At 37.7% G+C, this 14363-nt stretch overlaps 1 protein-coding gene across 1 annotated transcript; it reads right to left on the bottom strand.

The window, feature by feature from the left end:
* Positions 1 to 7263: 7263 nt before the first annotated feature.
* LOC132554106 (lysosomal proton-coupled steroid conjugate and bile acid symporter SLC46A3-like) lies at positions 7264 to 8769 on the bottom strand. The gene has a single exon (XM_060218406.1). It carries the CDS (start codon positions 8767 to 8769, stop codon positions 7264 to 7266), a length of 1506 nt encoding a protein of 501 aa, XP_060074389.1.
* Between the last annotated feature and the right edge of the window lie 5594 nt (positions 8770 to 14363).

Genomic DNA, 14363 nt, shown 5'->3' with positions numbered 1-14363 from the left:
ATTCATCTTACAACATAATTCCTTTTTGCAGGTTCTCATAAAAACAAATTACATTTTATCTTTTATCATTCCCATAGATAAAATTGGACTGTCACAACTTTCAACGCCTTTATACAATCAACACATTCGATTTTTTCAAAAGCTTAGCTGTACCTTTTTTTGTCTTCAGCACCGTTTTGTGTTGAGTTACAATATCCTTTTTGTGAAATGTGTGAATGAAACTCATTTAGACATCTTCTTCCGAAAGGAAATTTTGACAAATATATATCAATTAGAATATGGAGGCTCGTTCTTTTTTATCATGATTTATAGAATAGTAAAGCAGAAATAGAAATATTTACTGTTGTGACATGTCAGGTTTGTTTTGAAAATTACTCATAAAATAGGCCCTTCTTGTAGCGCACATTAGGACATGAAAAGACACACGCAAGGCTGTTTCATAATAGCTCAATTACTGAATTAATTTGAATTTACAATATATTGATTTGGGAGGGACTACGCAAAATGATGGCATCATGCAAATGTAACCCGAGTACCGTGGTGGCGAAGAGCAGGCGGACTACAAACAACAATTACATAGTGAAATCATGGCCTTATGTATAATTTACATGGCGTGTGAGGAGGATTTGTACCATCCTTGTTCAGACTATAAACGAAAATAGTAAACAACCTTTATATATTCAAATCTATTGGCGACCAAGCTGTTGTTTCTTCCTGGTACTACGAAAACAATGATGTCTGAAGGTCATCACTCACAGGTAAACAATTTCGTCCATTTAAACTGGGAGTGCTCTTATTTGCAAAATGTTCAAAATAATATCATTTTTAACTCGATGATCATCGTGTTGAAAACATGTATTTATTCGTGTGATTTGTATTAAAATTGTCAACTGGAAACATTCAGCTGATCTGAGTTGACATTCATAACCAGCATTAAAATGATAACCACAATATGAAATGCCGTTCGCGAATTAACTTTTGGTATTAACATAAGCTATGAATATCAAAGACCATCTTTATTCTTTATATGTCATTCCTAGCTAATACAGTCATAACGACATCTTTCGTGTCTCATTAGAATAGTGTCATAATGCCACCACTGAAATGAAGCATTTGACAGGTTTTGTCGGCACATACTATCAAAATTACGAAACAAACGAGGAATTCAACAGGTGAATGAAGGCAATATTCTATAGCATGTTAGCACTGGAGGACTTTTGAAAAAAAAAACCCATTTCCTTAGTAATAAAATGAGGTCTCGTTTTACAGACCTGTACACGTAACAAATGTCATTTACTAAAATAAAAACAATGAAATATTGATTTTTTATGATTATTTTACGATCTCAATAACCCAGAAAAAATCTTGTATCGTGTTTTATCACAAATCTCTAAAATGAAATTCGGAAATGGCGCCAGAGCTAGCAATTTGGATATTAGTCAGATAACGGAACCTAACGTTGTTAAAGTTTTATTCGTGTAACAGTACGCTGGTTGTAGATAAAATCAATTTTCACTCAAAAAAATCCGGAAGTGACATCACTATCTTTGTACCAAGTAAATAATTTTACAGATTAACACATGAAAAGAAAGTATATTTTTGGTCAGTTTTCCTAATAGTAGGTATTTAAACAATAATAACTACAGATATGACCTAACAATTTAAGCGGGACACCATTAATTTGTAAAGTCCCTCTTGAAACTTCGGAACACAAATACCGCCGATCACAGATTTACTTTTTACATGTATCGGCATACATGTTCATATTGCACTTGGTGTTAAGCTACTCTGTGACCGTAAAGGAGCTTTGTCCAACTGGACTGAATGTTTAAGAAATATGACACGTGCAATTATAGGAAAGACTTGTTTATAACACAATACTTTGGTCCTGTATTTGTTTTAACTAACATTGATCATTGCTGGTAGATTGTTCTCTGTGTGATTGCATGGATCATCCACTATCACATTAGATTTCATCCATATTCCCTGTAGATCCCGCAGACAAAACTCACCTTTCTTAACTAAAGACACTTTAGTCATATGGTCCAGTGTCAGATTCTTTGCCAAAAAATCTACATGCAAATCTTCTATTTCATTTGAAATCCTCCGCCATGAATATCTGCACTCGGAAATCCGATAGTTTATTTCATATTATTCTCCGTATATCTCCATCTGTACTTTAGAATCTACGTTTGTAACTTAATCTTGTCTCTACGACTACGTGACACCGCACTCTTTCGATACGAAACACTAGGGGAGTTCACCAGCTCTAAAGATAGGAAGTTGATCAGATAACACACGAGTTCTTGATGAAACCAGTTAGGGTACATTTAGCGGCTATATGGCGTGCAATAATGAAGTTTTACGCCATATCAATTAGTATAATGTGACATGGACAAAAACTCGCAACGTCCGGATATGATAGACGTCCGGCTATTGTTACACATATCTTACGACAGTGATGAAATATTCTCCTACGTATTAACCGCCAGCAAAACATCTCAGTATCATTATCACAGATCTTGCACCGTAATTAGAGTGATCTTTCAGCTCTCGTCAATGACATATGGGACAATCACGACCAGACAGAAGAGATTGGAAAGCTCCGCAGAAACAGAAAAAATTGAAGATCTATTAGTGAAAAATGACATTATGTGACTTGTTGGAAATTTTTTGGTAGAATTGCAAAAGGGCAAAATGACGGCAGAAGTGAGGTTGAGATAGGTGAAGACACAATGGCCTTTATGTTCACACGGCCAATATTTACTCTGTTAACTTGGCTCTATCTTACTCTTCTGGAACACCTGGTCTTATTCTCCTTATACTTTTTCAGGAGACTATGCGTAAATATTTCTTTTGCTAATGTCCTAGTTTCATTACAGTTGAGTTTGGGTTACAGTTTTGTTTAACATGTTGGTATTTTCTTGTTGCTTTCTTGACGGAAAATATTTTTCCTTTTTTTTCTAGTTACAAATTCATCCGTAAAAATATAGTTCTATAATCCTTATGAACTATCCACGCTGACATATTGATACAAGCACGTGTTTTCCATCGGTTTTTTAATTAATATATGGAAAAACCTAATCGTCTGTGAAGCACGATAAAATGCAAATGAGCAAGCCGCCTATGCACACTTTGACTTGTGATCATGCGCAAACGCGTCTGAAAAAAACTAAACAAAAATTGGCTTCCCAGCCGAAGCGTGTCCGTGGCAAACGGGTCACACCATTGCACACAAAACGTAGAAAAGGCCAGTGGCAGAAAGCTCACCCTCGAATAACAATAGGAGAGCAGTACGAAAGGTGGCACAAGTTCAAGAAAGAAAACTTTTCCCAAAGTAATGAAGAAGTTGTGAAGACTCTCCTAGACTGTTGGTAAGCGATAGGTCATCATCGCTGGTGATATTTTTTGTATGTCAGACCGTGTTTGGCAGATTTAAACCATCAAATAACAATTCACCGTGGACTTTCGTAACTTTTATATGTTTCACAAAGGTTTACCACGCAATTTCTTACATGATTTCCTTATGAAAGGAGTTAACGTGAAATCAGACTCACCGTTTCATCATTCGATGCCTCCATATCGCGTGCATTTGTTCACAAACAGTCTTCTTCCTGCCAGAGGGCGCAGCGTTTCGCGCTATATTTGGATTTATTTGTCGGGGGCTTCCCCAGATTTTAAACTGACAACACTGGATATTGGCTACATAGGAGAAAACTATTATGTACAGATTTGTTAGTCTTGACATATATATTTTCATTTCCAGCTGAATAGAAAAAACGTTGCTTGACTGAATAGTCCCTTTAACTTATCGGCACTATTTTAGTACATTTTGTAACGTTCTGTTGAAAAGGTAACATACCTTAAAATCAGCATCTGCATATGTCATATAACACAGAATGTCATATAACACAGAATGTCAAAGTAATGGAGAAATTCTACTTTATACAGTGTTAGAGTTAACATTTACAAAATAAAAACATTATAAATGGAAAACGAAAGTAGACATAAAGGAAAGGAAGTATAAAGATGTTATTAAAGAACATTTGGAATTAGATAGACTTGTTCAAATCGATTAATAGAACATCTATTGATCCTGAAGGACGAACAGCTGGTCATGTCGGGTCGGTGTGACTGACAATCTATACATATTTCATGAAAGCTACTGGAGCTCAATCCCCCAATAAATATATTAGCATTCTTAAACAAATCGGTCGATTATGTTATAGGTGAACTTTTCTCACTATAACTGTATTCTGTAAGTAAAGTCGACCTGGTAACTGATGTTTGTTTGTCGAATTGAGTTGTAGTTTGTAACTTATTTTCAATTAAACTGTGATAACCACATGATACGTTCATCCATCTGTAGTTTAGAAAAATCTGTTGTTCACTATATCAAACAGGTTCGATCATCGCCAAAGGTATGTTTCGATTACTTTGAATATTCCTTAGACGCCTCCTAGGTTTAACATTTAGGCCCTTAGCATCACTGTCGATCCCTCAAAGGACAAGCCAACTGTATGATACAGTTTAAATCTGTACTTTTCTCTGCTGTGTCTAAACTTAAATTTGTACTAAATGGTGCTATTCACTTGTGTGTCTTTTGTATAATTTCTGCAATAATTCCTGTCATTTGATCTTGATTTAATATGGACAGTTAAGTGTGAAATAAAAATCCTAGAAATAATCCTTGTAAAAACAAATGTAAAATCGTATAAATTTATGGCTGATGCTCTAAGTTGATTTTAGTCCTTATAGCACATTGCAAATTGGTTTCTGTCTTATATTTCAACATCAAATTAGCTTTTGTTGCACGTAGGGGCATCACAAGCGGCATTTCCTGGTTGTGTTGACTTCCCAAATCAGCAAACGAAAACTTTGAAATATCTTCACAGAACAAACCATTAAGGAGCCTGCATCCCTGACTAATGCTATTTACATGTCGCACTCACAAACTCATACGACAGGCTTTCAAAAGATGCAAATTGACAAAAAGCAACAACAAAACAAAAACAAAAAAAAAAAACAAAAATAAAAAAAAAATAAAAAAAACAAAATGGGGAAGTTTTTAAGGTCGTAAAAGTGATCCCATCAAGAAATATTCTGTTTATTTGTGCGATATGAAGCTGGACATGATTGATGCCCGTTAGTTTGCCTGTTGGATCTGTTGTTATAAACCTTGTTCTCATTTGATAACGTAACATTTCTTATTCGGATTGATCAAACTTTTACATGGCGGATGTTGTCGATGAAGCAGAAGACGCTTACTCATCTGGAACACCTTGTCTGTTTCTTTTCTTGTACTTTTCATGGGTCTCCATGTAAATCTTTCTTTTGTTTATAATTGCCCTAGTTGTATTGAATGTAAGTTTTGCATTATACATTTATACATGTTAGTATTTTATAGTTGTGTCATGTAGTTTTATGATCATTTACACATCTATCGTTTACCTGCGTTGATCTACACGTTTTACTGTGTTAAGAATATAATCGAAATTATATCCTTAATTACGCTCAGGTACTGTCCTTACACATCAGAATGTTTTTCTCTGATACGTGAACTTTATTTAAAAGTACAATGGCGAAGTAAACATAAGACCTTGAGATATGAAAAGCTCATGATATTTTGATTCTCGAAGCAGATAGAGGCAGATATATAAATATTGTAAGTCAATCAGACTATTACTGTGTAGAACAGAATACTACATTTGGTATAGCACAAGGTAATACTTCCGGGTCAATAATTATACCTTTAGTCAATAAATGATATCAGCATTAGCATCTAAAAACAACAAGTCCGCTATGTGAATATAATCATAAGTCAAACTCAAAATCAATCAAACTACAGCAAAAGGTAAACACGGAGAATCCTGAAAGATTGCAAGAAGAAAATAAAACCAGCTGTTCCGGAAGAGTAAGCGTATTTTGCTTCATCGACGACTCCGCCATGTATGCGATGCTACGTTCGTAAAAGATCACAAGTATACAACACTGACACAAAAGACAAACATAGGCACGTCAACTTCGACCAATCAAAGTGCTCGAAACGGCTGGTTGATAACGTATTAGAAATTCTCGGTAAAACGGAATGAATCTTCTTCACAGTCGCCCAACGCTTATCAGAATGAAACAAAGTTGATGTTTACGGAAAGAAGGTTTTGGTACCTAGATGTACTGTTCGACCTATTTTTACAAGGTGATTGTACACTATGAAACTTTATTAAACAGTTGATATTGAACAGTAACCTTTGTGTCTCGTTAGTGTTCTAAAATACAATCAGTAATGATTCTATATATCTTCGTTCCTTGGTGTTAAACATGGTAACACTTAGTGAATAAAATCGAAGAGTGAAATCTATGTAGCTCAAAATCGATGTATAAGTTTATATAGAACCAAGAACAATAGTTAGCAAAGAAATGATTAAGGATGTCACTTTAATGTAGAAATTAAAAACGTGAGCCTGTCTCGTAAAGCTGCATTCCCATGAAATCGTAGTTTGTTACTAAATGTCCGACGATTTGAACAAACTTTTATAAAAAAAAATATTTTTTCAGGCCAAGTTAAAACGGTATTTGAATAAGCTATGGATTTTATATTTATACTTTTACAACCCTAATGATATAAACCCTATTTATCTGTTATAACAAATTATAACGTAGATTTTATCTAAATCATTAAGGACCTGTTTGGTAATAGATCTGTGTACTTACAGGAGCTACCAATGGTGTCATAAAACCTAATGACTTACCAAAGTACATTAATTAAATCATATCATTATTACAACTTAATGTTAGATGTTTAATCAGGTAGATTTATGTGCTTTGTGTGACGTATATTGTTTGATTATACGCCTTAATAACCAAATCTAAGACAGGAAATATGTGCGTATATATTAACCAGTCTACACAATAAAGAGTGAACAGGTGTTTACAACTATAACTGGACACAGCCGATTATTCCACGTAAAGTTCAGCGGGACTGGTCATTGAGGTGGGACTATATTGTGGAACTCTTATATCATGCTCCGGTTACACTTGTGTTAGTATGGAACACAAACAACCACTTCACTACTGTTTAGTTACGTCATGGTTGATAGATGTAACCGCTGCTGATATCTTGATCAATGATAATGACAAACACCAGATTTGTAGGACAGCGAATTTCTTTTATTCCTGTCCATTTTATCATGCAAAGTATTATTTAAATAAGTGGGCGGGAGATCACTTGGAAACGTTTTGGAAAGAGGGAGGGAACATTTTCTATCAAGGCGTAGTGGCGGGGAGCGGTGCAGCGAACGAAGACTGTTCCTCTAGTTCATCTACAACCGGAAGTTTACCGTCCCGTGAGTCGTATGTTCCGGTTGTAGTTCCGTACATTGGTGCTTCGGAAAAGGCTTGCAGTAAGTTAACCGTTCCTGTTGACCGAATGTCTTTGTACATATAGCACACCATTACAAACATACACAAGTATATAAACGCCTCTAACGCGTAAGCAAATCCAGGGAACATAGAGGCTGTTGCAATGTATATATTTACAAACACGACGACACCAAATAGCTTTGACGCCGTCTCGCCACACGCGAGAAGCGAGAATATCTTTCCCGCCTCGTCCTCGTCAACCGACTTGCTCAGAAGTGACCTCATAGATGACGTAATCATTCCTGCAAAGGCACCAATCACAACCGACACATATACCATCCACGTTTCGCGACAAAATCCAGCCCAGGTGAGACGAATGATCTTGCACGTGATCCCAATGAGAAGTAGAGCAGCATCAGGAACCTTCATGTACGCCGTCAATACAGGAAGTATTAGAAACAGACTCGAACCCATCACCGCGTAGTCCACAGACAGTAAATAGCCGTACCAGGATTTCGGCCAGTTAAGTGGACTTCTGGTTACAAATAACACTGTGATGTCCATTTCGCCAACCTTACAAGTCTGATTCAAGACTGATGTAAAGAAAAGTATCAAAATGATATTTCTGGTATTTCTTGGTCTTTGTTTAAAAATGACCATGACACTATCCTTGATGTTCGACGGTTTAAACACATCACAACATTCTCCCTTTAAACCTTTGTTTTCAACCTTTTTGGATGGAAAGGTTATAGAATCGTTCATTGCAAATACTGTGATTAATACCACTGCAGCGTGGATAATTACAATACAACAGAATGTTGTAAGCATATCTGTCGTATCCTGGAAAAGTCCCGACAGAAGAGACCCAGCAAACAGACCGAAGAAATTCATGCCGAGAAGTTTTCCTAATTTTTTCGTCCTTTCATCCATCTCTGATATATCAGATACATAACTATTCACTGCCATGGTGATGACAGAACTCTTGCCAAATATTCCTTGTAAGCTTGCGCCCATTAAAATCAGAGGGATTCGAATTTCCTCCAACATTAAGCTTGGAATGTACAACAGAACACCCAGTACACTACCTATACTCGGAAGAAGCATTGGTAACTTCCGTCCATACCGGTCACTGTACGCACCACAAAACAACCCCAAAAAGACGGCGGGAAGATTAACGAGCAGACGATAGTACATCAGGTAGTTCCCGGCTATACTCTGCACGCGATCCTCGTGCTCTGGGTATCGGTCAAGGTCAAAGCAAATGGAAGCGTTGTATGGAAAAGTTTCCTGACAAACTGCCTTTACGATATAAGGTCGTGTTGTGGCGTCCAACATCGACTCTCCGGTCTTGTAAAGGAAGAAGATAAGTTCGACTACCACCATATCGTAAGAACAACAGTTTTCCTCCATTTTTATTTCGACGCTTTTCAGTTCCGGTCCCGTTTATTTAGCCACTCCTGTAAAGACATTTAAAACAGATTTGAATTATGTATGTGACGAAGAAAACAGTAAAGAAAACGTTCAAGTAATTTTGTTAAATGTCACAGAAAAAAACTTGTCAACTATTTTTTGCTAATTCATTATCGTCAGATCAATCCGGTATCAGAGCCTGATGTCTGCTCTAATTGATTGAAATACACGGGGTATTTCAGGAAGAGTGTTTCTACAGTATAACCATAATACTAATTAACGAATTCATTTTAACCACTATCTACGATCACAAGAGAGATTTAAAAATCTCTTGTTTGTAGAACCGAGATGGCACTTCTTCCCATACCTTAAAAAATCAAATTTCATCTAGATCTACATGAGGCCTACCTCTATGATCTATACAACGGAGAGTTCGGAAGTCAATTTAATTAAGTGACGTCGACATAAGCAAGTGGGTTATCAGCACATATTGCTTAGCTATAAATTCAAAAGCGAAACCACTGATTCTCGAAAATCAACCACACCACACGAATCAAACACAAAATCCAGTGAAAGCCTTTGGAGTATTCAAACCCATAATTACAGTTTTGTACCTCGATTCGTCGGATGGGCGCAGTGTATTGACTATTTTGTTTAGGAATGTACAAGCTTTCCTTTTTGTCAAATAAAGAAAGTTATTTAACGTCAGTTTTTACACTACTCCTCCGCCTTTTCTCAAATTATTGTCTTCTGAAGTTTTCGAACTTTTCCAAGTGACATTGGAATTTAAGGAATCGCCAAACAGTGGAATGTACAGAGCAATAAAAAATAACCTTGGCCAGCAGTTCTTATTCTGTTGCTAAATTTTAAAGAAGATTCAGAATCAACAGTTACAATTCTTGTTTTAAAAATCAAAATAAAACAGAAAAAAGTATATGAATAGTTACCCTGACGGACGTTTCATACACTAATTCCTGTACGTTTACTTATCCCTGGTCGATAGAAGTCCGTGAAAGTTATGACGAGAGAAAAAACAGCATTACACAAACAGGTCCCACATCCCGCAAAAGTTTTCAAAAACTCCTATCAGAATTACTTTAGGTATGCCTTACCGACTTCAATAAGAAAATATTCCGCGAGTCTTATGCCACGAGTCGAGTCAAAAGTCATCATATTCCAACGAGAAATTCTAATAACCTCTCACGATGTCCCATTTAGAAGGAAATGTCCATTTCCGTGTCGTCTATCAGCAACCGATTGTTCAAATTAAGTTCGCATATGGTCATGAAGGAATGTTGTCAGTTTTCACCGATTTCTGAAAGCACCAGTTCGACTGTTTTATAGAGGTTTACCCACTCAATCAAGTTCCTCTACTCAGCCGTAAAAATCACGTTATGATGAATAACGCTCCGTACATTGTTTGGACCGAAAGTCCAACTTGCCGGAATAATCGATGAATTGTTTTCGAGCTTGGAGTCCCCTCCTTTCGCATCACTATGTAAATGAATTTGTGTTGGCGTTCTAACTTAGAATCAACACACACCCTTTTAGCATTATGGCGAACAATAAGAGCAGACTGGTTTTTAAAACCGTTCCGAGAAATATTCGTTCCTCGTTTGTTAATGAATGCATTGTTTCAGGATTCCATGAGAACACAAATTTTAAAAAAATCTTAATTTCCTGATATTTCGAGGAACATAAATGGGTATTTTTACAATGTATGACCTTGTAAGGAATATCCTTCATCCAGATAGTCTGCGAGTGTAATTATCTAACAATAAGCATCATTTCCTTCACGTCAATTATCGTGTAACGCGAGAGTTAGAACGGCTTCTGTATTGTCCTGAAGAATAACCCTTCTCTGACGCTGTAGTAGACGGTTTTGTGTTAACTACCATTTGATGAATAGAACAATTATTGACGATAGGGACAGGAATGCTTTCTGCAGTAGGTGAGGGAGCACTATTACAGAGCTAAAACAGCTTTTATCGTCAGCTTTTGTCAATGTGTAGATCGATTAGCAGGCATTCGAATCCCTGCTAATCTATCGCCTCTTGTTAATTACAAAACCAGCAGACAGAAGAAACACGATTTTGTCAGTGGAAGAAGAATGTATTCAAATCTGGTTTTATCTTTTAATCAGTTTGCAAATAAGAGCAATATTTTTCACATCACAGAAACTATTGCTAAAGCAATGCATTACTGGGGAGGAGCGACTTTTGGTAAAAAATAATCCGCTGATACTTCGTCCTGTACTACATAACCAAACATTGATGTATACCGTCCGGACGTACCACATAAACAAACAATGATGTATATCGTCCGGACGTACCACATAGCCAAACAATGATGTATACCGTCCGGACGTACCACATAGCCAAACAATGATGTATACCGTCCGGACGTACCACATAGCCAAACAATGATGTATACCGTCCGGACGTACCACATAGCCAAACAATGATGTATACCGTCCGGACGTACCACATAGCCAAACAATGATGTTATACCGTCCGTCGTACCACATAGCCAAACAATGATGTATACCGTCCGGACGTACCACATAGCCAAACAATGATGTATACCGTCCGGACGTACCACATAGCCAAACAATGATGTATACCGTCCGGACGTACCACATAGCCAAACAATGATGTATACCGTCCGGACGTACCACATAGCCAAACAATGATGTATACCGTCCGGACGTACCACATAGCCAAACAATGATGTATACCGTCAGGACGTACCACATAACCAAACAATGATGTATACCGTCCGGACGTACCACATAGCCAAACAATGATTGATACCAGTCACATAGCCAAACAATGATTGATACCGTCAGGACGTACCACATAGCCAAACAATGATGTATACCGTCCGGACGTACCACATAGCCAAACAATGATTGATACCGTCAGGACGTACCACATAGCCAAACAATGATGTATACCGTCAGGACGTACCACATAGCCAAACAATGATGTATACCGTCCGGACGTACCACATAGCCAAACAATGATGTATACCGTCCGGACGTACCACATAACCAAACAATGATTTATACCGTCCGGACGTACCACATAGCCAAACAATGATTTATACCGTCAGGACGTACCACATAGCCAAACAATGAGTTATACCGTCCGGACGTACCACATAGCCAAACAATGATGTATACCGTCCGGACGTACCACATAGCCAAACAATGAGTTATACCGTCCGGACGTACCACATAACCAAACAATGATTTATACCGTCCGGACGTACCACATAGCCAAACAATGATTTATACCGTCAGGACGTACCACATAGCCAAACAATGATTTATACCGTCCGGACGTACCACATAACCAAACAATGATGTATACCGTCAGGACGTACCACATAACCAAACAATGATGTATACCGTCCGGACGTACCACATAGCCAAACAATGATGTATACTGTCAGGACGTACCACATAACCAAACAATGATTGATACCGTCCGGACGTACCACATAGCCAAACAATGATGTATACCGTCCGGACGTACCACATAGCCAAACAATGATGTATACCGTCCGGACGTACCACATAGCCAAACAATGATGTATACCGTCAGGACGTACCACATAACCAAACAATGATTTATACCGTCCGGACGTACCACATAGCCAAACAATGATGTATACCGTCAGGACGTACCACATAACCAAACAATGATGTATACCGTCAGGACGTACCACATAACCAAACAATGAGTTATACCGTCCGGACGAACCACATAGCCAAACAATGATTTATACCGTCCGGACGTACCACATAACCAAACAATGATGTATACCGTCCGGACGTACCACATAGCCAAACAATGATGTATACCGTCCGGACGTACCACATAGCCAAACAATGATGTATACCGTCCGGACGTACCACATAGCCAAACAATGATGTATACCGTCCGGACGTACCACATAGCCACCACGTACCACATAGCCAAACAATGATTTATACCGTCCGGACGTACCACATAGCCAAACAATGATGTATACCGTCCGGACGTACCACATAGCCAAACAATGATGTATACCGTCCGGACGTACCACATAGCCAAACAATGATGTATACCGTCCGGACGTACCACATAGCCAAACAATGATGTATACCGTCCGGACGTACCACATAGCCAAACAATGATGTATACCGTCCGGACGTACCACATAGCCAAACAATGATGTATACCGTCCGGACGTACCACATAGCCAAACAATGATTTATACCGTCCGGACGTACCACATAGCCAAACAATGATTTATACCGTCCGGACGTACCACATAGCCAAACAATGATTTATACCGTCCGGACGTACCACATAGCCAAACAATGATGTATACCGTCCGGACGTACCACATAACCAAACAATGATGTATACCGTCCGGACGTACCACATAGCCAAACAATGATGTATACCGTCCGGACGTACCACATAGCCAAACAATGATGTATACCGTCCGGACGTACCACATAGTATTACAGTGTTAAGATTTCTAAACAAAAGAAACACATTACTGACAACCAGCAGTGAAAAAGATATATGCTCGCATTCGTAATGACTACACGTACTTAACCGTGATTTTTTTCGACGTCATTAATGTCCCCCAATATGTCACGGATGTTTCAAACAATACTTATCCATGTTCACTCGGATGACCGTCTATATCACCTTAACATTCCGTGTACATACTCAGACATATACAGTAGACATGTACATACTTACCTTCGTCTACGAAATTAAACAAATAATAATGAATATTCAGTCCCAGGTGTTCGAACCGTTATTTTCCCATAATCAATGTTACTTTGTGAAGTTATCATAAAAGGATCAGACAACAAGGATGTTGATTTCATCCCTTCGTTAACAAATCAAATTTCCTGTACATCAATATTTTATGTAAATGGTAAGTCATGACAACATCATCAAACAGGATGGTCATAGGGCTGAGATGATAGGTAATCAAACACTTAAACAGTTCCAGGACATATCAAAGGCACTTTCGTTGTATGGACAACGTCATCATTACATCTGTCAGGACTTGCATATAAGAATTCCCACCAAGTTTATCAAAATGTCATTGGACCATTTAACAGCGTGCCAAATTTGGCTGGAAAGCCGAAGCTCCCAGAGAAAATCACTTAATATTCATCACAAGATAAACACATGTCAGTCATATAGAACCACCCACGTTTAATTTGTCTACATTCTGGCAAAGTCACAAACACAGCATAAGTGTATATATTAGTTTTGATGTGTATGTTTTAATAGGGCGTTACGCACGCGAGTTGCAGTAAACTAAGACATGGCCTACACATTTTGCATTAATCATATTCGGTGATTATAAAGTATTAGATTTTACTCTTATAGAAAAAATGAGTTTCGCATTGAGGCCAATTAAATTAAGTGTTAACATGATGATCTGATGTTGTGGCATTCAAATGATTTCTATCTAGACCTGTAAAGTAACATTTTGTTTTTACATTAGCTGTCGGGCACCTTATTTCACACCCACAGACAGATTTCCATATCTCCATATATGTAAACCTCCATTAG

The sequence above is a fragment of the Ylistrum balloti genome, unplaced genomic scaffold (genome assembly GCF_031769215.1).
Source record: "Ylistrum balloti isolate Yb309-2 unplaced genomic scaffold, AGI_CSIRO_Ybal_v1 Utg370378, whole genome shotgun sequence".
NCBI classification, from domain to species: Eukaryota; Metazoa; Mollusca; class Bivalvia; order Pectinida; family Pectinidae; genus Ylistrum; species Ylistrum balloti.
Note: the sequence above shows the minus strand (reverse complement) of the source record. Positions and strands in the feature narration are given on the sequence as shown.

Coding starts and splice junctions, on each gene's coding strand:
- LOC132554106 (XM_060218406.1), bottom strand. CDS start 8,769: ATGGAGGAAAACTGTTGTTCTTACGATATGGTGGTAGTCGAACTTATC.